At 36.6% G+C, this 27174-nt stretch overlaps 1 protein-coding gene across 4 annotated transcripts in view; it reads right to left on the minus strand.

Annotated features, from left to right (window-relative positions):
- PHACTR1 (phosphatase and actin regulator 1) overlaps positions 1 to 27174 on the minus strand; it is a 652586-nt gene that overhangs the window by 72349 nt on the left and 553063 nt on the right. For all 4 annotated transcript variants that reach the window (XM_074207811.1, XM_074207810.1, XM_074207812.1 and 1 more), the window contains one exon: positions 10493 to 10814. In XM_074207811.1, coding sequence (XP_074063912.1) covers positions 10493 to 10814 — 322 coding nt within the window. The remainder of the gene's footprint in view (positions 1 to 10492; positions 10815 to 27174) is intronic.

Raw genomic sequence — 27174 nt, forward strand, 5'->3', positions numbered from 1 at the left:
TAGGGTCACAGTCTGCAGAAAAATGAAAAAGATAGATTAAATTTGGCAACTGAGATATCATTGGTGACTTAGGAGAGAGCAGTTTCAGTCAAACCATGCGGGTGGAAGTTAGGTAGAGGGTTTAAAATTAAGTGATAAGAGAGGTGATGTCATTACTTATTGATAAGTATCCCAACTACTCCATGTTGGTTACCTGGTTTACAACTTATGTAACTAACAAGAGAACATTCCAACTAATCAATAAAATAGAAAAATAAACTTTTTAGTACTTAAATTAAACATTAATAATTTAAGGAAATTTATGGTAGGCATCTCATATTTATTATGTAAATAATACCAATGCGCAACATTCAAGAGGTGGGGTATCATCATGGTTAGAAGGTTCCTCTTGGAGGTAGGAAGACCAGGGACCATTTAGTCCAACAGGGACTTAGGTAACTCTCTAAGACTATAAATCACAGAGAAGGTACTTATCTGAATTGATAGAAATGACCTCTGCTGATGAACTGACAGATCTGGTAAAAAAAAAATAATACCTCTAAAAAAATAAAAAAAAAATCCATCAACTATGAATACCTTAGGTTTCTCTTCTTTTGGTTTAAACCCAGTTAATTTAGTCATTCCTTAAAGGACCTGTTTCCACTCTAGAAATATGCATAGTACACAAAATTACCTATTAGCATTGGTATTTTGATTTTTTTGTTTTTGGATTTATACATCTATTCAGAAATTCTGGGACATAGACATGTGTTGTTGCATTGCTCTGTTCTTTCAGTTGTATCTGACTCTTTGTGACCCCATTTGGGAAAGTGAAAATATTGGAGTGCTTTGTCATTTCCTTCTCCAGCTCATTTTGTAGATGAGGAACTGAGGCAAACAGAGTTATACTCAGGGTCTGACAACTAGTGTCTGAGGACATATTTGAACTGAGGAAGATCAGTCTTCCTGACTTTAGGTCTGATACTCTGCTATTTATAGCTGTCCTTTAGAAACTTGTAGGACTGGGTAAAAAGGACAAGGGATAAGTAACCCTCCATTGGCATCTGTGAAAGGTCAGGAGAACTAGAGGGTCCTAAAGGAGATAGGAACAATAGTCTTACAGGACATGCAGGCTTGGGTTAGATTGTTTTGCAATACAACTCAACCAGATGAGTTGCAATTTGTCTTATTGGAGGGAATACCCACCTCTATGATATTGCAAATGCTTGAAAGATTAAAGTAATATTTGTATTTCAGTGCTATAAACTGTTTCAAAATCCTTCTTGAATGTGAATTCACTTGGTCCACTATCTGATTCATCTTTGAATGTTAATGAGTTAGCCTTTGGCTTGTTAACCTAAGGCATAGAACACCTTAGGGCTTTATCATATAAATTCTTTTATTTTGGCAAAAGACTGGAGCAACTATGGACTAAAAGATACATTTTCTAATATTTTGAAACTCAAAACAAGTAAGAAATTTTGTGATTGAGGTAACACAGTGCAGTTAAAACCATACCTTTTTTTTTGGCAAGGAGAGGGAGTATGTGTTTTAAAATTAAATTAAAACTTTTCAATTAGCAAAAATTTAGCTTCTTTCTTTCCTATCTCTTCACCTTGAGAAAATAGGAAAAATAAAACTGTAGCAAATATGCAGAGTTAAGGAAAGCAAATTCCCTTATTGGATGAGTCTAAAAACATATGCTTCATCCTGTCCTGAATCTATTGCCTATGTGTCATGTGGGAGGAATTGTATTTAATTAGGAGTCAGAAGAAGTGTGTGTGTGATTGTTGACTTTTGTACTTTATTATATTAACTATGTTATTGGGAAGTCACTTTTCCATTCCATATTAATGCTACTGTAGCAGTAATATGAAAGCTAGGACAAGAGAATCTCTAAAGCTTCTAAATCCTGTTGCAACAGAACAAAATGACCCAAGAAAGGGCCATACTTTAGAATGTTAGATGGTCTTTAAAACTGTTATTAATAAGAAAATAAGAAATCATTCTAGAAAAGCAGAACATTCAAAGATACATTATACCAATGGAAGGACAATGAGAAATAATAATAGTAACAATAACATCAACAATAGCTAACATTTATATATCACTTACTGTGTTCAGGCGTTGTGCTAAGGGATTTACAATTATTACCTCATTAGCTCCTCACAACAATCTTAGGATATAGGTGCTTTATCATCATTCCTATTTTTCAATTGTGTCTGACTTTTTATGACTTCTTTTGGGGTTTCTTGGCAAAGATTTAGGAGTTATTTGGCATCTCCTTTTCCAGATTATTTTGCAGTTGAGGAACTAGGCAAACATAGTTAAATGACTTGCTCAGAATCACAAAGCCAAAAAGTGTCTGAGATCAGATTTGAACTCAGGGAAATAATTCTTTCTGGTTCTAAGTCCACTGTGTCAACTGGCTACCCCATCTCCATTTCACAGATGAATATACTGAGGCAAATTAGAGATTAAGCAACTTGCTTAAGGTCACACAGCTAGTTAGTATCTGAAGTCTTGTGATTCTGTATCTCTAAGCCATTGCATCACCATGCTACTCCAAACAATATGATAGGATATCAAATAAAAGGAGATAAACTGATAACATGTCATGGCTGGAAGAGATCTTAGCAATCAGGAGTCTAATTCCTTAATGTTATAAATGAGGAAATTGAGTTCCAGGAACTTGCCTTAAGTCAAACATATCAGGGAAGAAGAGGGATGGCAACCACTGTCTTCTGATTGTCTTCCGGGGTATTTTCGTATTTTTTGCTATCTTTTCACTCTAACATGGTGAAATCCCTAAACTATTATAAAGAATTTTTTTTGTCTTTCTCAAGACTTTCATTAATATTATAAAAAGATTATAATATTAATGCTGCACTACCCCCTTTTACTTAGAATTTCTTTAAAAATTTTTTTTATTTATTTAAGGAAATGGGATTAAATGACTTGCCCAAGGTCACAACAGCTAGGTAATTGTTAAGAGACTGGATTTGAACTCAGGTCCTCCTCACTCCAAGGCTGGTGTTCTATCTACTGTGTTACTTAGAATTTCTAAAACAAATTTCTTATTGAAATTCAAGGTTCTTTAAAAGTCATTATGATGGGGGCAGCTAGGTGGCATAGTGGATAAAGCACTGGCTTTGGAGTCAGGAGTACCTGGATTCAAATCCAGTCTCAGACACTTAATAATTACCTAGCTGTGTGGCCTTGGGCAAGCCACTTAACCCCTATTTGCCTTGCAAAAACCTTTAAAAAAAGTCATTATGATGGCAATGATGATGATGATGCCATCTTGGCATTACATTTCTGGAGTGCTTTACAATATACAAATTCATTTCATGTATATTATCATCCTTTAAATAATTCTTAGATCACCAAAGTGGTACAGTGGACAGAGCACTGGTCTTGGAGTCAGGAGGACCTGAGTTTGAATCCTGCCTCAGACACTCAGTTTATTAGCTGTGTGACATTGGCCAAATCACTTAACCTTGACTGTCTCACATCAAGGTCTATTTCCAGTTATCCTGATTCATATCTGGCCACTGGGCCCAGAAGGTTCTAGAGGAGAAAGTGAGGCTGGTAATTTAGCACAGCATCCCCTCACTTATCACTCAAATCCAATTCATGTATTTGTCATGGTATCACTTCCCCTGAACTCAGTCTTCTTCAAGAATAAAGGACAAACATCCTCAAGTAATTCTAAAAGGTGAGTGGCAATCATTCATTGAATCAATCAATAAACATTCATTAAGTATAGGGACTGTGTTGCAGTCACTGTGTTAAGTGCTAGGGATACGACTATAAAATAGAAAGAGTCCCTGCTCTCCAGGAGGAGAAGGGGAAGAAGGTACCTGGTGGGGGCTAGATGGAAAAGCTCAAATATATCCAAAGGCATCTGGAGGGAAATGAAGGAAGTGGCAGATTATAATAACTTAACATTGTAGAGTGCTTAACAATTTGCAAAGTTCTTTAGACATATTAACTGATTTGATCCACAAAACAAACCTTGTGAAGTCAGTGCATTTATTATCCCTCTTTTACAGTATAAGGAATTGAGGCATAGAGAGTTTCAGTGACTTGCCCAGGGTAACATAACTAGTAATTGTATAAGGCAGGATTTTGGTGTCAGAATCTTCCTGTCTCTATGCCACTACCCTTTTATGCCTCTTATTCTAAGGTAATCTTGATGATGAGGAAAAAAGGTAAGAGAGAACTAAAAGATTCATCTAGCATCAGATTGGGGATAGTGCAGGCTACTTGGCTAACAGTCCCAATTCCAGGCCAATGGGCTTCTTACATGCCAGAGTCTCTACCCTTAATTCTTGGAATGCTTTAAGAGATTCCATCAGAGCAGTTCACAATGCCTTAACAACTTTATAGATAGCCTTGAAGAATTGCTGGGGTTGAAAAATGTATTGATCTGGGGCCAAACTGTTAAGGTACCACTCTCAATTTAGACTGGTTCTTGGATAAAAGATATGCAGTTGGTCTTCACATGTCAAAGGCTTTCCAGAACTATTCATTCTGTCTATATTTTCTTACAGAAGCTATCAGGAGCTCATATAGCTATAATTACATATCACCTCTAAAAAAGATCAAAATTATTTGGAAGACAATATGGAAAAAGATTTAACATGAATAATAAATCCACTTAATAATAACATTTATGCGATGCTTTAAGTTTTACAAAGCACTCTGCAAATATCTTTTTTTAAATTTTCTGACAATCCTGTGAGGTAGGCACTATTTTTATATATCTTACTGATAATGAAGTTGAAGCATCAGACTTAAATGACTTGCTTAGGGTCACACAGATTTGAACCCAGGTCTTCCTGACTCCAGGTCCAACACTGTATCCATTCTATCATCTACATAGATTATGAATTTGAATAAAAGATTCAGGAATACATTTAAGGTGAGAAACAACCATTATTTATTTTGATGATATATGATTGTTCACCCAGATTAATATAATATTATTATCAAATATACATTACTTACTGATTGGTTGATGCATAATTATGGGGAGCAATGTTGTGATATTAAGAACATACATATTATTAATATATTTTAACCATAGACTTACTTGGAATATTATCTTAAGCTCTGGCTGCCATATAAAGACATTGATTAGTGGGAGGATTTCCAGAGAAGAGAAAAGTAAGATGGGGAAGTTTATATTAGAAAAAGGTCAGTTGAAGGACTTGAAGATTATATAACCTGGAGAAGAAAAGACTCAGAAAAAACATGATAACTGTCTTCAAATATTTATTTGAAAAGGCTGTAATATGGTAGAGGGATTAAATTTATTCTGATTTCCTTTAGATCCAGGAACAAAGAGTAATAGTTATAAAGAGACAATTTAGATTTGATGTCAGACAAAAACTTACATTTATTGTTATTGTTGAGATTATGTCTAATTCTTTATGAACCCATTTGGGATGGTCTCAATAAAGACACTGGAGTAGATTAACATTTTCTTCTCCAGATCATTTTATAGATGAGGAAATTGAGGTAAACAGGGTTAAGTGACTTGTCTGGGGTCAAATAACTAGTAAGTGTTTGAGGTTGGAATCAGGAAAAGATGTCTTCTTGACTCTAGGTCTAGCACTCTATTCACTGTGCCACCAGTCAAAAAAAAAGTGAAATAGGCTCTCAAGATATAGTGGGTTTCCTCTCCTTGGAGGTCTTCATTAACAGAACTGGATGACCATTTATCGAGTACTATGTTTTAAAAGGAATCCCTTTTCATATAGAATTGACAAGACCTGGGCAAGACAACAAGAGGAAGTAGACAAAGACAGAACTTCTACAGGAATCTTTATAATATTCAAGTCAAGAAAAATGAGTTGAAATAAATTGCAGCAAACTCATGCAATTCAACATAATCCCTAAGTATCTTTTTGTTATTTTTGGATGTAGGAAAGGTAGCTGGATGAATGGTAATTAAATCTCACTAATACCTATAAGTCATCTGGGATTATTTTAAAACCATTTTAACCCAGGACATGGAGGCAACATGGAATCTAGAAGACCATGGCACTGAAGGTCAAATTCCTTTAGGTCCTGTTAAGCAAGAATAACTTTTGAGTATGGGTCTGATAATAGATTCTCTTGCTGTCTGGTATGAAGACTAATAGGCTCATTATTAGCCCTCATTGCAATAACCTGTTGGTAGATCTGCTGGTCACAAATTTTCCCCCATTACAGTCATCCTCCAATCTGCCAGTGATTTTTCCAAAACTACAGGTCCAACCATGTCATTCTTTTTAATAAATATCAGTGGTTCCCTATGACCTCTAGGATCAAATGCAAAACCTTATGTTTGGTGCTCAAGGCCCTTTGTAATCTAATTCTATTTCCCATTCTTCCTTCAATTTTCCAGTCTTTCCAGTCTCCTTCAGTCTTTCCAGTTTTTTTTTACAGAAGACTGGAATGTTCCATTCTATCCTAACTTCTTTGATCCAATGATACTATATATTTTGGCTCAGGGAATTTTCATTGGCTGTGCCTCATTCCTATAATGTTCTCTCTTCTCATCTCTACCTCTTGGCTTTCTTCAAGTTACAGTTTAAATTCTACCTTTTACAGGAAATCCCTTCTGGTAATCCTTCTTAATTCTAGAACTTTTCCTTTGTGGATTATTTCCTGTTTATCCTCAATAAAGTTTGCTTGTATATATATATATATATATATATATATATATATATATATATATATATATATATATATATATATTTGTTGACCTGTTGTCTCATCCATTAGAATATGATCTCTTTAAAGTAAGGGACTGTCTTTTGCTTTTCTTTGCTATCACCTAAGTGCATAATACATAGTAGGCACTTGATAAATGTTTATTGACTGACCATTAAGTATGCTAGCTAAAAGCATGGATAAGAAATTCTTCAGACACTGTCCAATATGTCTTAAAGAGCATTGAAAGAAGGCAACCTCTTCCACATATAGAATACCACAATGTTCAGTAATATTTGTTCCTGAATTCAGTGCTCTTTTGAGGTCAGGGAAATTATTAGCAAAACAATAACGGAGATAGCAAGGAGGTGCAGTGGATGGAATCAGACCGACTTGAGTTTGAATCCTGCCTCAGACTTGCTGAGTGACCCTGACTAGTCACTTAATTGCTCAGTCTCATTTTCTTCCTCTGTGAAATGGGGATAAGGATAGGACCATCCTAACAGGAGTGTTGTAGGATTCCAAAGTACTTTGTAAACCTGAAAAGTTCTGGGGCAGCTAGGTGGCACAGTGGATAAAGCACTGGCCCTGGAGTCAGGAGTACCTGGGTTCAAATCCAGCCTCAGACATTTAATAATTACCTAGCTGTGTGGCTTTGGGCAAGCCACTTAACTCCATTTGCCTTGCAAAAAAAACAAAACAAAACCTGAAAAGTTCTTTGTAAGCCTAAAAGAACTATGTAAATGTTAGTGAAAAAGGAAAACAGAACAGAAAAATGTCCTTTTATACTCTAGTTGAAACTCATTTGGATTAAGAATGAAATAATGTGGACAGGCAACAGGAAGGATTTAAGAGAGATGGCCCTTAGAGACAGAAAAGAAATTTCTTGACTAAGCAGAAAAGTGGTTCATGACCTTGTAGCACCCTCAGGCCTCTCTGATTTCTTAGAAGACAATGAGGATGTCAAGAAAAATTCCTTTTTTTTAAAAAAAAAATCTGGTCAGGAAGGTGGCCTTCTTTCCCCTTGAGGGTAGATCTTGTCAAAATGACACAAACATTCATTCTTTTAGCCTTAGACAGATTATTAAAAGCTACTTGTAGCTCTGACCTAGACTAGGAGGCCAGACAGAAGTAGGAGACAAAGTGGTGATGCAGAGATTTCTACTGGCTTGCTTAGAATGTCTAATTCACATCTGTATTTCGAACCTCTTTCCTCTTTGACATTAGATTCTATTTAGGACCCTGAACCTATCTAGAATTACCCTCACTTGCTGCATTAATACGATCAAGACAGACAACAAGAGCTCTCAGACAGAGATAGTGAGTTGGTAAGGGGAATGGTATATTCCTATTTTTCTCTAGAACTTTAAATAAACTGCGTACTTTAATAGAAGAACTTGGAGCAATGAAGGCTTTACAAGAAAGCATCTGCTTCAGGGTTTTTTGTGGATATTTTACAATATGTGAATATCACAAATCACAAACTTATTTCTGTGCAATATATTCTCATCCTCTCTCTCTCTCTCTCTCTCTCTCTCTCTCTCTCTCTCTCTCTCTCTGATCATGCTACATGATACATGCTTTTTCTTTAAGGAAATGAACACTTCAGATCCTTTACCCATGTTCATAGCATTGAAGGAAGCAAATAGGCAAAACATGGGAAAGTGGGACTTTGTGGATTTGCCAGAAATTATCCATTTCAGAGAAAAGAAATGTTGACTTCAAAAGCCATAGAAATTAAGAATCTGGGACAGTTAGGTGGCACAATGGATAGAGCAATGGTCCTAGATTAAGGAGGACTTCAGTTCAAATATGGCCACAGACATTTAATAATTGCCTAGCTGTGTGTCCTTGAGCAAATCACTTAACCCTATTTCCTTAAATAAATAAAATTAAAAAAAAATTAAGAATCCCAGATTACTGTTCCTTTCAGTAATCAGAAAAGAGGATTGGAGGGAAGACTCAATCAATGGTATTCTTTAAGTGCTACATGCTAGGTACTGTCCTAGGCAAGGCCAAACCACGTTATTCCCTTCTTCACAGAACTTATATTTTGTCAGGGAAGACAATACAATCATGTATGAGTACATACAAAAATGTACACAAGGTCATTTTGGGAAGGATGGCATTAGTACGGAGGGATTAGGAAAAGTTTCATGGTGTGATTTCTGACTCTTTGTGACGCCATTTGGGGTATTCTTGGCAAAGAACTAGAGTGATTAGCCAATTTTTTCTCCAGCTCATTTTACAGATGAGGAAGTGAGGTGAATGAGGTTTTAAGTATCTTGTTCAGGATCATACAACTGGGATGTGACTAAGTCTGGATATGAACTCATGAAGATGAGTTCTTCTAATTCTAAGACCAGTGCTCTTTCCATTATACCATCGAATTTCTCAAAGATTTTATTAGGAGGTTATATTTAAACTAAAATTTGAAAGATACTAGAGGCTCAAAGAGGTGGAAGTAGGAGGAAGTGTATTCAAGGCAGAGAGAAGAGGTGGTATGAACAACAGAAAGGAAGTCATTTTGACTGGTCATAGAATACATGAAAGGTGCTAATGTATAAAACAACCTAAAATCTAGATTAAGGACACTGATAAGATTGCTACTGCATAAATCCAAGGGAGAATTGATAAAAGTCTCAACTATGTGATGGCTGTGTAAGTGAAGAGAAATGTATAGGTATGAGACATATTGTATAGGTAGAATCAATAAAATTGAGTTCTACTGAGGAAAGCAAAGGGACAGTTAAACTTAATAAAGAAATCTGTTCAAAAATGGTCCCCTTATGTCAACTCTGCCAGAGGCAGGGCAGTATGTGGCAGTCATTTTTGCCCTTCTTTACTTCTGTTTGATCACATGGGGAGAAGGCCATGGATATCACAGTTTGGGGAAAAATGTATAGGCTATATTAGCTCACTTTTCACAACTCACTCTTCCTTTTATACTGGAAGATCAAGAACTATACTGGATGGTGGAAATGAGACTAATGAGAATGTTTCTGTGAGAGGAAATGAATGAAATAGGGTCAATGGTCTAAAGGACAGTAAACCTTATACAAGAGCGATATCAGGATTGCAGCATCATAGAATTTTAGAGCTGAAAGAAACTCTAGTTCAGGGCTTTTATCTGGGTTCCAAGGAAGTTGGATAGATTTCAAGAGGTTCATGAACTTAAACTGGAAAAAAGTTACATCTTTATTTTCACTAACCTCTTATAGAAATTCAGCATTTCCTTAAATTATGAATGTAGGCAACAAACCACAGCTAATGTCACAAGTTTATAGCCAATGAACCAGCCCAACCCTCTAATATTATAGATAAATAAACTAAGACTCATATAGGTTAAGTGATTTGCACCAGGTCACACAACTAGATTGTAGTAGGGGAATTAATTCAGAGAATAGGCCCTAGAGTAATAAGTATCTTTGCAATTAGATTAACAACAACATAAAGTTAACCCATAATTCCTTTCATTATTATCAAAAGAAGGGGAAGGCTTCTGCCTTCCCAACTCATCCCCTGCCCCCACTGCCAATTCCCATTTTGTTTTCTGTGATTACTTCAAGTCTTCAAACCTTTTATTTTTATAAACTTTTTAAACTTTATTTTTATAAACTTTAGAAACTTTTTATAAAAAAGCATGCTGTGTTATATATTCTGGGCCCTGAATTCCTCTAAGGATAGATTCTGGGAACAGGAACCCTCCAAACATAATTCTGAGTACTATATTGCCTTAGGTCAGCTCTAGAGTCTAGACCCACTATGAATAGCCTCCCCTCAGGGTATATAGAAAACCTGACCTTACCTTTCCAGTCGCTGCATGGTCATAGCCAGTGTTTTATTCAATTCATCTATCATCCTGCAACCTGATGGTTGCATAGGTAGTGAGCTGGAGGCGGAGGGGAGATGCTGGCTGTGGCTGCCATACTGGAGCTGGTGCTGCAACTGGGATGGCAGAACAGTATGGTGATGCTGGGCCATGGTCTGCTGGGCACTCTTCTGGGCCGCATAGGAAGCAAGGGAGAGTTCTGGCCCTCCTAAAGGCATGCAAATCATGACTTTCTTTGGAGGTAGCGGAGGAGACAGTTTCACTGGCAAACAAGGCAATTTCACAGGGGCACCAGGATCTACAACAGAAGGAAGAAGGGAAGCATGCTTTTTTAGGCATCAAATGAAAGCATCTGTGTACTTAAGCTCTGATATCATATTATCAATAATGAGCAACCTTGAGCTTCCTAAATTGTGTTCCTTTCCTGTGGGGTTCTTTAGATACATGTTTACTGCAAGATTCAAAGAGTCTTTGGTAGTGTCAACAGATGCCAGTGAATGTGCATTTCTACTCAACTCCTTCTGATCTCTCCCCTTCAAAGCATACTCTATGATAAAGGATTCTTGGGGGATGTGTGTGTGTGTGTGTGTGTGTGTGTGTGTGTGTGTGTGTGTGTTTGTGTGTGTGTTTTCAGTACAAAGTACATGTCACCCACATCAACTTCAATCTTATATAGCTTCCTAACTATACAAGGTCAAAAGCTCCCCCAAGAAGTATATTAGAATAGGAAGAGGAAACTAAAGATAATTTAAAAGAATGATGTGTTATAACATAAGAAAGGTCAAAAAGGATTACAGACAAGCAGGACAGTTTTAAAAGCTATAGTATACATAGATTATATACTTAAAAAGAAAAGCAAGTTATACATAACAGATCTTTAGTTTCGTGGACAATCTTATTTTTCTGTTTAGAATAAATAGTTCAAAATAAAAGTGAAAAATTTTTGCATTCATGGGAGTGACATTCTTCCATCAAAGAGACCTGTTTCCAGTATGAAGTTGGCTGAAGAAATCACTCATCCCTGTAAGATGAAATTACTCTTTCAAGATATTCAGATTCTTTCTAAGCATTATTGCTTATCTATTGAGAGTTGTGTAGTCTCTAGCAAGGTACTGCTTCCCAATAACAATGAAAGCACAGGTTCAGATACTTATCTACCTTTCCTACTCTGAAACCACAACACAACAAATAAAAAAGAACTCTTTATTTTTGGAGGCAATCAGGGTTAAGTTACTTGTCCAAGGTCACACAGCTAATAATATGAGGTCACATTTGAACTCAGATCCTCCTGACTCCAGGGCTGATTATTCTAATTGCTGCATCATTTACATTCCACAGCAAAAAGCAATCAGAAGGGACGGCTAGGTGATGCAGTAGGGGTGGCTAGGTGGCACAGTGGATAGAGTACTGGCCCTGGAGTCAGAAGTACCTGAGTTCAAATCTGGCCTCAGACACTTAATAATTACCTAGCTGTGTGGCCTTGGGCAAGCCACTTAACCCCATTGCCTTGCAAAAACCTAAAAAAAATAATTAAAAAATATCTTACAGGATTAGATCAAACCTCAGGGAGTTTCTCTTATCAGGTATAGTCTTCTCATTGTCTCCACTTCTCTGAGAATGAGATGAAACATCTCCAGATGCTAGGATTCATGAATTTTGCTGATCAGATCCATACCTGGCAAGAACACTCATCCTATGCACCAGTCTTAAGATATTGTAAACTCACATTGATAGAGAGGCAGGAAGGGAGATTTCAGAACCATATCTTGTAATTCCACACTTTATTGATCCCAGGGAACACAAGGGTACTGATTTTTAAGCTGTTATTCACCTGATTTCTCTTCAATGAATGAAATTTGGTAAATTGGATTTAAGCTTTGATTTCTCAATTTTCCAACTGACCTCTATCATTACCAGTTGAGATGTTCTAGATAGGAGGAATAAGGCTGATTGTTTTAAATTTGTGATTTCCCATCTAGGGGAATCGCAGTTAAAAGTATTGCTCATTAAACTGAGCTGAGGCATTCAATGGAGAGGCCGGGCAATTTTATAGTATAATGGATAGTATGAAAGACCTGGAGTCAGGAAGACCTGTGTTCAAATTTTGCTTAGATTCTAAGTGGTTCTAGGAAATTCTCTTAAAATTGGAGAGCAGGTGTCATCTCAGTGGGAGAGGGGATTTCTTCATCCACTGAAGATATTATAGGTACAGACAAAATAAAAACACTGTATGACAGTCACTTTGAGTCCCACTGTCTGTTCCAAGACTTATGTTTAATACAAACTGAACCAGAATGATCAGCTCCCTTAAAGCTGGTGATTTCTGCTCAAACTCGGCATCTGCACCATGGCTAGACAACAGTCCACAGGAGGGATAGGATGGGATTCCTGCTGGGAGCACCTGCCTACCTTTCCCTTTCCCAAGGCAGCTGGTACTTTTGACTCAGCCAGCCCTAATTCTGAAAATCTAGGAAGCCCAAGACCCAGTGAGGAGAGCTCAGGAATTATTTCTCTGGCCATAGTCAGTCGGGATTAGAAATTACGTCACTCATGACATGGGGCTGCATGAAACCCACCTACCACCCCCACACTTACATGCAAATACTCCAGCTACATGAACACTCACACTTGCAATCTCCTACATATGCAGATCTAAACAAGCAAACATACACATGAACACATGATCTCACACACACATGAATGATGTACTTATATACATCCTATACACACATATTTATAACATTTTCACGCCAATAATGTACACCTATATCCAACACTAGTTTCTGGGTAGAGTTTTGCTTACCTCAGCAAATTTCTCTTTGTGTCATCATTGATTAATGTGCTCCACAGACATATTTAAATGAGCTATCAAAATACATGCAAGAAATCATCACCAGGACTGAATTAGAGAGATGTTTTTGCTTTTTGTTTTCCTAATAGAAGGGAGATGAGGTATCTTGATCTGCAATTTTATTAGAATAGAGAACTCCTGGTAGGGGAATTCTTTCTAACAATTGTCTCTGTAACTCTTGCTACTTATACTGTTAGACAACCATTTGGGGACACTACTGGATTAAGTGAATTGTTCAGGTCATTTAAACAGCATGTATCCTAAGCAAGACTTGGACCTTCCCAACACTGAAGTCAGTTCTCTATCTACTAATGAACACTGCCTCTTTAACTGGATATAATGACTCTTATTCACAGTCTTAGAGAACCCAGTCATCCCTTCATCATGAAGAATATGTTGGACAGATCTTCTAGGGATAGTTTATGGGAGGATATTTAATAGGATGGGAATTTGTACAACATCAGATGGAGAATCCACACTAGATCCATTGAAGTACTGATATACCCAGATACCTTTTTCCAGGTTCTATGTTATAATAGAAAGCCATGGACACTCTTCCTGTCTTTCATCTTTTTGATTTTCCATTATTTCATGCCAGAAACTGAATAGAGATGGTGAGAAGATCATGAACTCAAACTGGGTTTTTGCTACATGGTTTGAATGGCTTGATATCCTCTTTGATCACAGTCCTTTGATAACAGAAACTGAAAGTTATGCTCAGTTGTATTCAGATAGCTTGTATAGGAAAGATGCTGACTTCATACTTCTTAGCATTCCTTGGTTTGCAGTAGTACATTCTGTAATGGGGGCTTAAACTCAAGTACACCTACATAATGGCCACCTAAGGGAAGAAGATCTAAGTCAAGTATCTGTTGCTTAATCAACAGTCTTTTTAAAGCATTTAATACATGCTAGTAATGGTGCTATGTTCTAAGGATATAAAGAAAGGCAGAAAGATGGTCCTTTGCCCTCAAGGAGGGGTCATAATATGTAAATAATCAAATATATAAAAGACACACAATGTGGGCCAAAGGTCTTAGTGAAGTTTTATAACTTAATAGAATGAAACTTAATGTCCAGTTATGTCTGAGATTTTTGTGATCTCATGCATAGTTTTTTTTTTGGTAAAGATACTGGAGTGGTCTGCCATTCCCTTCTCTAGTGGATTAATGTAAACAGAGGTTAAGTGGTTTGTATAGGGTCACAAAGTTGTGACTGTCTAAGATCAGATTTTGAACTCAGGTGTTCCTGACTCCAGGTTCAATGCTCTATCCACAGGACCAAGATATGAGGCTTAGATGAGCTACAGTCCAGGGTACCAAAAGTATATGCTGATGTGATGTGACTCCTCATCTTTAAAGAATCATAGAGAGGGAAAAGTGTTGTATGAATGAGGGATAAGTAAATGCTTTCAAAAAGTGACTGCAAATTGGCAAGTGTTGATTCCCTTTTCTGTACATCATATGTTGAGTCCCTTTTCTGTACTCCCTTAAATCTTCCCCAGATGAATGTTGGAGGGCTGGGAGACAAGTTTCTCCCTATACACCAAGGTCTTCAAGGTCTCCATTTATTGAACCAAATTCCAGGGCTTAAATATCTTTCCCAATCTCTAATCCATTCCCACTCCCTTAGTACTTAGTAAGATAAGGCTCTGATGCTCAAGGATACCAGGTGAAGATAATTTACAGTGCTCCCATACACAACAGTCTCTAACAGGCAAGACTGATTTTGGTTCTTGATAAAGTTTTAGGATATGTTTTTAAATGTACTTTGTTTGGGAAAGAGGTGACCACTTTACACCAGAATGGGGTTATGAAGAATGTGTCTTACCAGAATAATCTCATTTCCCTTTTGGGAAGGTTTACTAGACTGTAGTATTAGAGAAAGTTATAGGTACAGTACCCTGGGTTTAAGCAAATCATTTGTTAAAGTCTCTCATTATATTTCTTGTATAAAAGATGATAACAATTGTTCTCAAAGAAGATCATGTAATCAGGGAAGTGATGCCATGACAAACAAGTGAATTGGATTTGAGTGAGAGAGTCCTTAGCTAAGTCATCAGCCTCACTTTCTCTTCTGGAGTCATCTGAGTCCAGTTGACAGTTATGAATCAATATAACTGAAGATATCCCTGGATGTGGGGCAATCAGGATTAAGTGATGTACCCAAGGTTACATAACTAGTAGGTGTCAAGTGTCTGAGATCAATTGGAACTCAGGTTCTCCTGACTCCAGGGATGCTGTTCCATCTACTACATCACCTAGCTGCCCAATATAAAAAATATATATATATATATGGGTTTAATGATAATATTAATTATACATACTATATAATGAACATTTTTTAGATATTTTTGCAGATAGATATTGGCTTAATGATAGTAAAAGAGGGTTACAAACTAGTTTAATTACTAAACCCAGATAATTAAAAATAATGGATTGATATCAATATGTCATACTAAAAGTTTTCTGAGAGTTATAATATTAGATATTATCTAAACTATCTCCTTCAAGCATCTGATTGATTCTTGTTCTTCATTATCAAAGAAGACCAAAATGACATTACTATGTTTGAGATAAATTACAATGTGTCTGGTAGTGGTTGATTGGATCAACATGAGATCTAATACAGGTCGGGCACAAAATAGTCCATGTGACAATATAGGTTTTTTTTTTTTCAAGGCAAATGGGATTAAGTGGCTTGCCCAAGGCCACACAGCTAGGTAATTATTAAGTGTCTGAGACAGGATTTGAACCCAGGTATTACTGACTCCAAGGCCATTGCTTTATCCACTACGCCACCTAGCTGCCCCGACAATATAGGTTTAATAAATATTTGTGGAAGAAATGAATTTGTTAAATGAGGAAATCTTTGGTGAAGCATCTACTTGGCTCTACTGAATCCAACATTTGTTTCAGTGTTTTGGATAAAAGCATGTCAGTTTTGTAGATGACACATAGTTGAGAGGAATAGCTAACAGCAGAAGAGAGGATCAGGAACCAAAAAAATTGTTGAAAGACTTGAACAATATATAAATCTAAGAAAAGGAAGCTGAATGTAGACAAGTGGAAATTCCTGTACTTGGTTTCAGAAGATTAACTCAACAACAATAATATAGGAAAGTTGTGTTTGATAAAGATTCAATAGTTAGATTTTTAGACTGCAAATTCAACATGATTCAGTAGTGTGCTGAAGTCATTAAGGAATTTAATATTTGAAAAGTTTGGCAGAAATACAGGATCCAGAATAAAGGAGGTTAGAGTCCCAGAGTCTTCACTTGTTAGATCATTGCTGGACAATGATGTTCATTTCTGAGAACCATATTTTAGGAAGGATATTATTCATTTTTTGTTTTCAAAGAGGACCAATAGCATCATGGGGTGATGTCTTGACTTTCAAGTGAATTGGATTTATATGAAAATTGCTTAGAGTTGCACTAAATCGTCAGTCTCATTGTCTCTTCCAGAGTCATCTAGGACCAGTGGAAAGATAAAAGTCAGGACAATTAGTGATGGCCCAGGATGTAGTGAATGACCTTTGCATCTTCAATGTATGACCAAGCTCTAAGCGCTCCACAGTGCCTTCTTCAGAAACTTTCGTGGTCTTTGGAACAAATTGTTCTCATCTGCCCATTCCTCAGGGTACATGCTTGGGGGAGACATTTCTCTTAACACAATGGGTTTGAGGTCTATTGGTTATCTTCAGCTTGGTTTAGCTCATCTGCCCAGATGGTTTTACTAGGGTGTGCATGCTACAGCCTCTTGGAGCCACAGGTGAGAGTTAGATGAAAGATGGACACTTAAGGTGGATGAGCAATCCTAAAAAGGGCTTGGCAATTCCTCACTCCAGATGTGCTTGTCCTCCCTGAACAATCTTTACAAGGATATTGAAAGATATTGATCCATTGGAGAATACCCAAGAAAGATAGGCTGACAGCATGAACAGACAAAAAACTATGCTTGCTGAGTTCTGTATGAAGGAGTGAGGAATGTTTTGCTGGGAGAAAAGAAGACTTAAGGTGAATATGATAGTTTTGTTTAAATTTTTGAAGGGATATTTTTGCAGATAGATATGGAAGAAGAAATATTCCATTTGCTTTCCTTCTCCTCAAAGAAAACAACAAGAGCAGTTGGTCAAAGCTGAAGAGAGGCAGATTTTGACTCAATAAGAGAAATATGTTTTAACAATTACAACTGTGCACATGTATAATACTATGTCACAAGAGGGAGTGAGTCTCTCTAAACTGAATGGCTTACTTTGGGGCTAGATTCCATGATTATTTTGAAAATATTTTCAGATTAATAAGCCAAAAATTTGTAGGTTTTTTAATCAAGAGTTCCCAACATCAATGAAATCATTGGACTGAATAGAAAAATATTGCTCTTCTGGTTGCTATGCTATTGCCCTATTCTCTCCAGGAAAAGAAGATGATACATTGCAGATACATTTTGTGTATGTGTATGTGTGTGCATGTGTTTTGGGAGCTAGGTGGTGCAGTGGATACAACACCAACCTCAGAGTCAGGAGGACCTGAGTTTAAATCTGGCCTCAGATATTTGACACTCTACTAGTTGTGCGACCTTGGACAAGTCACTTAATCCTGACTGCCTCGCATCTAGTCATCATGATTCAAGTCTGGTCACTGGACCTGGATGGCTCTGGAGGAGAAAGTGAGGCTAGTGACTTTGCATGGCACTCCCACTCACTCAAATCCAATTCCCATGTATGTCATAGCATCACCTTTCTGATGTCATGGTCTTCTTCAAGAACAAAGGACAAGCAACAGCAATAAATATATTTAGATGTATGTGTACATACATACATGAGTATATATGTGTACACACTATGTGTGTGTGTGCCCATGCATGCCCCTTTGCCATACCTGTGAAGCTTTATCTGTTCAAATATCTTTTCCTTCTAGACTTTAAAGACTGATGTTAGTGAGCAGCAAGGACAAACTATTATAGTAATATGGTTGCCCCATGAATGAATGACTGAATAAAATAGCATTTATTAAATGCTTACTATGGACAATGCTTTAGGTGTTTATGTGTATACTTCAAAAGACTTGGTATCTGTTAATGTGCAAACACCTATCCATGCATATCACAAACCCTCCATCCTAAATACATAGTCCTAAGCTAGTATGATCAAACCATCCCTGGTAGTGAACTCATTGGTCTTTAGCTTTTTATCACTCGCCTATGCTGATGTTCAGTGGGATGAATAGCATCAGCTCTAACTCTTTCCAGTTTGGTAGCCCTATTTCACTATTCTGCCTTCCACTGACCTAGCCTTTAAGAACCCAGACTCAAGGTCATGATATGATGAAACACAGGTTTGATAAAACACAGACTTTAGTCAAAGATATTATTAGTAAAAATAAGCTCATTTACAAAAGTCATAGGAGGTCAGAAGGACAAGGAAGTCTTGTCATAGACAGGGAACCTGACACCCAGAATAATCCAAGGTCACATAGTTAATTAATGGCAGAATTTGAATTGGAACTGGGACTTCTGACACTTTGTCCAATAATCTATTAATCCACTTTCTAGTATTTTCAAATGAATCAATAAATATAGCCTTACTGTTTTTTGTGGTATATATATATATATATATATATGAACATTTTAATACAATGTTTGCAATACAACCTTTAAAATAAAAGAACAGGAAAAAATATGGAGGTGTGAATGTGATGCATTCTTCTAGTGGAGAATTTCTACTGAAAGGGGATATAGTATTAAATAAAAAGCCCTAGCCCTGTATCCAATGGAAGGGTCAAGTTACTTTAATTGCTTGTATCTTCATTTCCTCATTTGGCAAGAAATTCACTGGATCAGACAATCTCTTAATGATCTTTCCATGATTAATGATCTATGGATGGCTCTGTCACCTAGATACTAATTCTGGCTCAATCACTGGCCATTTTTGGGCAAGTCTCACCCTCCATGGGGGTTCAGATCATTCACTTCTAAAATTGAGATAATCATATCTAACTTACGTACTATGGTTTTTTTTTTTTTTTTTTTTTTTTTTGGTAAGGCAATGGGGTTAAGCGACTTGCCCAAGACCACATAGCTAAATGATTATTATGTTTCTGAGTCTGCATTTGAACTCAGGTCCTCCTGACTCCAGGGCCAGTGCTCTATCCACTGCGCCACCTAGCTGCCCCTAAACCTATGTACTATGAAGGGCTATTTTGAAGGTCACTCAGAACACAGGGTTTTGAACTCAAGTAGAGACAATATTCATTGGTTGATTGATATAAAATACTGTGTACTTTAATTATTAATTGTGATGATAGTGACAAGAGAGGAGACACAACCCTGGCTTGAGGATTTATGGAAAATGGATGAGAACTCTGCAGCAAAGCTGAGCAAGACTTAGTATATTCATAAAAATGTCTGTGTTGATGGAGAACAAACAAAAATCTCCTGTTCCAGAAAACAGGGAAAATAAACCCAAACTGTGTTTTGTAAGGTGATAAAAAGCTCACGAGGACTATATTTTCTAACTATGACACTGCCCACACTTCCATCTTGAAGAGTGAAATGAAAAACCATGATTGCTTAATCAGTCTCTTATGCTCCTGGATTGCAAGTAACATACCAAATTATTTTGGATAAAATTATTTTGGTTCCTTTCCCTCCTCATACCCTCCAGAAGGAGGACTATCCTGCGTCCTGGCTGAAAAAGGCCATAATAACTGATTGTGACTTACGAGCCCTTCCTCGTGGAATGGAACTCAGGTTCATGATGACCAGCCAGGCTATAATTTTGGATCAATCACTGACCACAGTTTCCATATTCGCATCTGTCTCAAAGTTGAAAGCCCTGAATGCTGGGAACCCTGTGAGCTAGCAGTATTATCAGGTGCCAGGTAACCAGTTGAGGCAGGGTTAAAGCCTGCATAATTGCTGCACTTCCCTGAAATACTGAGGCAGACTGTTCCAAGCAAAGGATGATCCTTAATAATTGATACTCACATTGCATGCTAAAACTTGTAAAGCCTTTTCCATGCATCATTATCTTATGTGAGTCTCACAACTTTACAACAACTAGGTCATAGTATTTCCATTTTACAGATTGGCAAACTAGATTTGGTTAAGTAGCTTGCCTGTGGTCACCTAAATATTAAGATTGGGATGTAGGATTTGAATTCAAGGTTTTCTAACCCCATATGCAGAATTCTATGTCCTACATCTAATAGAAGTTTCTTATTGTTTGAAAAAAAACTCTGTCTTGTCTTGCTCAAGCCCTATGTAAATCATGAATCTTCTCTATAATATCCTTGATGAGGGATTATCCAGCTTTTACTTGAAAACTCCCAGTGATTGGGGAGGGGGTCACTGCCTATTGGAATAACATACTCCCACATTGATTATTTTAGGATGATAGGTCATCATAACTGATAGGATTCAATCTGTCAATTTAAATGTACATTGGGTAAAATTTGATGAATGTGCTCCCCCCCCCAAGAGTAGAGTGGCAAGATGGAGTAGACCCAGGGGTGTATAAGAGTCAGTTTAGATCAACCTTGGAAATTCAAATATTGAATTTTTAGTGTAAGCATTTACATCTCAGAAAACATTAAACACTATAAAGAGTTTTATTTATTATCTTGTTATTTTTCTCGATTTATAAGAACTATAGAAAATATTAATATAGTTTAAACTTTAAAATGTATGATATAAATTATTAGTTTTTTTCCTGGAGAGCTGGTTATTAAACATTTACAAGCATACTCTTGAGTAGAGCACTATTAAAGAAAGATATATTTTATTGTTAGTATTAATAATAATAGCTAGCATTTAAATAGCACTTTGAGGATAACAAAATACTTTACAAATATCTCATTTTATTCTTATAAAATTCTAGAAAATAGGTGCCATCATTCTCCTTTTTGAAAGACTAGGTAATTGAGGCTGATGGAAGTTAAGTGACTTGCCTAGTCACAGAGTCAGTTAATCTGAGACCATATTTGAAAACAAGATTTCCTAACTCTAGGTCCAGTATGCTATCCATGGCACAACCTAGCTATTAGTTTACATCATGCAATTTTAGTTCTCTGGTAAGCTAGAAGCAGTTTAGGAGACTCAGTGGATAAAGTGCTGGGTCTGTAGTCAGGATAAGCCTCAAATCAAATTCAACTTCTCGCACTTACTAGCTATCTGACCCTGGGCAAGTCACTTAAACTCCACTTCAGTATATTTGCTAAGAAAATCCCAGGGACAGCATTGGTGTGTAAATATGGTCCATGGGGCCATACTGAATTGGACATAACTGAACAACAACAAATAAGCCAGAAGTTGCCTTTTTCACAAGAAAACCCCCCTGATGACCAATAATCTTATGATCTGTAAATTATACACATCAGAACATATGATAATATTATCTTTATAAGCTTTTTTGGTAGGCATTTCAGGCAGAGGAGAGGGAAGGATGTGGTTCCATATAGGGACAAAAGAGGTAGGGATGGTTTGAATCTAAACTGATACAAAATTTACCTGAACTGTTATTAGTCTGTGACTCTGGACAGACACAAGATGGAGAGAGAGCACAGAAGTGATCAGTTATAATGATGGAAGAAGTGGGGTAGATGAGAGAGAGAGAGTGAGAGCGAGAGAGAGCACTACTTTGGTAAATAGACTAAAGTGAGTAGGAATTATCAGTCTGGAAAGGTAGCAACTGGGAAGGGTTGGGAGCAAAGGTAATAAAAATCATGACAAATATGTTTACAATGAGCACAGAATTCTTACCTAATAACAGAATATTAGAACTGCAGAATAACTTTTGAAATGGAAAGAAGTAAATGTAGATAATAAAAGAAAGTCCTACTCCTTATCACAGCTAGAGAATTATTTGAGAGTTCTATAGGATGAAATAACAAATACATTCTTTTTTTTAGTTTTCTTTTACAAGGCAAATGGGGTTAAGTGGCTTGCCCAAGGCCACACAGCTAGGTAACAAATACATTCTTTAAAGACTAGATTTGTAGATGTGAGAATTAAAAAAAGGTTATTAAGAGAAGATAGGAAACTAGGAATTTTTTACTTGGGAGGATGTTCATCTGGTTCAAATCTCTAATTTTATAGATGAAGAGACTGAGATCCAGAGATTTCATGTGTTTTTACCTCAGGTAATTGAGCCACATGGAACCAGGGACAGGAATAGAATGCAGGTTTTCTAACTTCCATTTTGGACAGCTAGGCCCCGGAGAGAGGACAAATCTGAGTTCAACTCCAACCTGAAAAACTAGCTGTGTGACTCTGGGAAGTCCCATAACCCTGCATGCCTCAGTTTCCTCACCTGTAAAAGGAATTGGAGAAAGCCAAGAAAGCTCCAAATGGGGTCATGAAGAATTGGACATGACTGAAATGACTGAAGAGCAACAAACTTCCAGTTTTGTCCTCTTTCCAATTAGCAACAGAGGTATGATTAGAGGATCAAAAGTCCATAGATCTGAATGGGGCCTGAGAGATCATCTAAGTCTGCTGCATTTTACAAAAGAGGAAACTGAGGTCCAGAGAAATCAAGAAACTTTTTTCAAAATCACTCAGGTAATTGGTGATAAAACCAATATTTGAACTCAGATCGTTTGTTTTTATTTTTCTGTATTGAACCACAGACCTCTATACCTAATGTCTTGAGATTGATGTCTGTTAAGATGTTTCCATTACTTTTAGGCTCCCTGCAATATTAATTCCTTGGAGACACCAGCATTCCATAACTCACAGTCATATGGCATCACCAGAAGAATAATGATTCTTAAAACCCTTGGTTTCAAAGTGAAACTTCAGGTCATTAAACACACTAAGTAATTTCACAAAGTCAAATTTCCTATTCTTTTTTTGAATTTTGGGTCCAATTCAGGGACTATTCATAGTCTGTCCAAGGTAAGTGAGAAACCAACTTTTTGGTTATCTACCTATATTGCATAGTTTGGACAATTAGCATTCTTTATTTTCTTAGCTTTTTGTTTGTATAGTATTAGGTTGGATTCTTTTGCATGATCAAGAATTTCATTTAGGATGTTCTATAATGTTTTGGATCTGGATGTAATCAACACAATGTCATCCAAACACATGAATACTGGGGAGGACCTGACCATATTACAAGAGTTCTTAGCCTTGGGCTTGTCATATTACTTTAATTTTTTTATAATTGTATTTAAATGTCATTGTTTCCTTTGTAATCCTATTAAGTTTGTTCATGAAATTAACATCATTATTTTGAAACTGGATTCACAGGTTTCACCAGAATGACAAAGGAGTCTATGATAGAACAAAAATACTAAGCATATTCCTGATCTGCAGAGAACCTTTTTCTATTTGACTGTACAATTTTAGATTTCATTATTTTTTCAATAATCAAGTCATATTGTAGGTTTATTTCAATTTGGTGATGAAATGAAGTCTTAATACCTTTTTCACATGAACTACTGCTAAGACTGGTCTGGTCTCTTTTGTACTTTTGCAATTGTTTTTTTCAAAAAAGCTCTTATATACATGGGTTTACATTTCATCCCTTTAAAGTTGTGGTTGTTATTTTGGTTTAAGCTCAGTGTTTCACCTCCTGAGACTGTTTTGAATTTTGATGCTGGTTACCATTTACAGTGATAACCTCTCTTAACTTTCTTTATTTAAACTGTAAATCTGATAAACAAGTCATTTTTTCTGTTTTTACAAATGATTAATAAAAATATTAAATGTGACTGATTCAAGGATAGAGATCTATGGCGCTCAATGCGAGACCTCCCTCCAGACTCAATACTCTCCAGAAATGGTTGCTTAGCAACCTGGGTATGGAATCAGGAAGATTTAGTTTAACTTAGATACTTACTAAATCTGTGACCCTGGGGAAGTCACTTCACTCTGTTTGCCTCAGTTTTCAGATGATAACAGAATTTACCTCCCAGCACTGTTGTAAATATCAAATTAGATAATATTTGTGAAGCAAAAAGTTTATTTCTTGCTTTCTTCCTGAGTGGTTGGCTTATCATCCTGCCCACATCGTACCATTTAGTCAACTTCAGTTCATTTCAATCCAACAAAGAGCATATATTTTCATGGAAGTTCTCTCATTTTTCTGGCTGAAATCAAGAGTTACTCTATGTCAGTGCCATTCTCCTGATTTACAAAAGATCTAAAAGTATTTTGGCACAAGTTATTCTTGGTAGATCCATGTCCATCCTGGTTCAGACAACATAGATCAGAGTTTTAAGAAAGCATATAGGCTTTAATTCAGGATTAGTCATTAGGAGGTCCATATGAAGTTCTGATACATCTAAAATGTTAACCTATTCCTCTTCATTTTAAGGGGAGGGGAAAAAAGATTCAAAACTAAATTTCAAAAAGCCAATTCACTAGAAAAATTAAAACCAGATTTTCTGTATCATGATGTGCTATATATTTTGATTTATAAGGGCCTCCAGGACTGCCATCACTTTTCCAGTCAGTCTTTTCTATTAACATTTTAATAATTTTAATAATGCCATTATTGATCCATTAGTTGGATGATATACTTGAGAAAGAAGGTACTTTACAGTCAGAGTAATTAGATCAGAAGGACAGATCCATAGATCTTTCTAAGTTTTATATATATATAGCCTTTAGCACTTATGGTTAGGGTGAACTTAGGGCATGGATAGAAACTGTGAGCTTACATATGAGTTGGGAAGACAAGAAATTGTTTGAAAAATACCTTTGGGTAGAAATCAGAGAATGACTAGGAGACAGATGTGTAAGACTGTTTGATAACTGAAGTGTTAAATAGAAAGTTATTTAATCATGCTTCTCTTCCTCATGGGTGCCTGGTCAGGTAGGATAAACTTCATTATCCCTTTCTTCTGGGTAACAGAAAACACCTTTTCCCCCCTTGGCTGTGAATTGGTTTCCAACTTTCAAGGATAATTTCTGGCATTAGGATTCTGATTTGACCCAATCTAATAAAATTCTCTTGCAAAGGGAAGGTTAGATTGTATCTAAATCTTTCGGGTTATTGATTAAAGGTGGAAGCATAATTTATATATAATATATTTTTTCAAGGCAATGGGGTTAAGTGGCTTGGCCAAGGCCACACGGCTAGGTAATTATTAAGTGTCTGAGGTCGGATTTGAACCCAGGTACTCCTGACTCCAAGGCTGGTGCTCTATTCACTGTGCCACCTAGACCCCCGCTAATATTTTCTTTTAAAAATTTTTTCTTTTATTTATTTTTCAAACAGTTCTTATTAGATAACTTTATCAATAGATGTGCATTTTGGTATTAGACTAGAAATATGAGGGTATTTTATTTGGAGTTGAGGCTTTCGCCTTTTTGACAGTGTCTTTTTACTAGACAATTACAGATTATGCCAATGATTTTAGGAAACTGACTGTAAAGAAGGTATTCTTATAAACCATTCTTCTGATTCTCCTATTGAAGAAGGAATAAAATTCAAGGTGCCAGTGATTCGACTTCTTACTCTTTCTAACAGTGCTGGTAAATAATGAAGAAGCTGAGAAAATTGGGATATGTCTTCTGGGGGCACAATAGAGAAGCAGAGTCTCTTGAAGTTGGAAAGGACCTCAAGTCTGAGGGAAAGAAGTATGAGAAAGAAGAGAAAGGAAGGAAAAAGGAGAGGGAAATTGGGAGACTAGGAAGGAAGGGAAGGAAAGAAGGGAGAGAGGGAGAAAGAAAGGAAAGAAAGAAGGAAGGAAAGAAGAAAAAGCTCTAAATGTGTAGATTTGGACATGTAACCTTGAGAATGACCCAATAGGTTCTCATACACACATATGCGCGTGCACACACATACACACACACACACACACACACACACACACACACAAACACACTACCTCTGGTTTACTAAGAATTGGGTGACAGATTCTCATTAAATACACTTAAATACTGGGGTTAGAAATACCAGAGGTTAAAAAGACTTTGTCAGGTAAATTTGTAGTTAACATTGTAACTAGCAATCAACCAAGTTTTGATAATACAGTAACAGTCCATGTATAGATAGCACCATTCAGCCTTGAGCAGGTTCATATTACCCAAAGCCCTTGTTTACAAGAATCCATGATGGTTTCCTTCCATACTGCTTTTTCCTAATTGCAGTCAAGTGTTTCCCATGTGATTTGTCCCTGTTCCTCAGCTGTGGTGTCTGAACTGTACAGACCTGTAATCAGGAGAAATCTTTAAATTTCAAACCCAGCAAATTTCCATCTTTTCACAGCTCAACAGGGTTGAGCACTATCAGAACATACACTTTTTAAAAAGGACTATATACTGTATTCTGGAGTCCAAAAATAAAGGGAAAGGGAAAGATTTTTAAATTTTATAGAAAAGCATCCACTGATTCATTAGGGAACAACTTTGGTTTTAGAAAGACTTGAGTTCCAGTGTTGGATCTGTGGCATTAACCTCTTAATTCCCCAGCACAAATCTCTAGAATAGAAGTAACAGACGAATTGCTGACCTGCATCAGTAGAGGGAATTGTTCCCTCTGTTAACAACTCAACTTTTTAATAAGAGAGGGGAATTAAGATCAATAAGGTGAGGAATGGTGAAGATCTGGAAAGAGTAGCTCCTCTTCCTTTGGATGCAGAAAGTAGAAGAAATTGATAAGAAAAAGAATACCCCCATATCCATCATTTTCATGAAGAAATGGACAAGAGAGACAAATATCAGAGATACCTGTTATCTTCTCATTGGTCACATACCTGGAATGAAAATCATTCCAGGAACACATTTACTCCAGAATGCTATCAGACCCTTAACCACTGTCACTCTCTATTAGTCATGCTTGTTATCTCTTAATC

Source organism: Macrotis lagotis, chromosome X (assembly GCF_037893015.1).
Source record: "Macrotis lagotis isolate mMagLag1 chromosome X, bilby.v1.9.chrom.fasta, whole genome shotgun sequence".
Classification (NCBI taxonomy): Eukaryota; Metazoa; Chordata; class Mammalia; order Peramelemorphia; family Peramelidae; genus Macrotis; species Macrotis lagotis.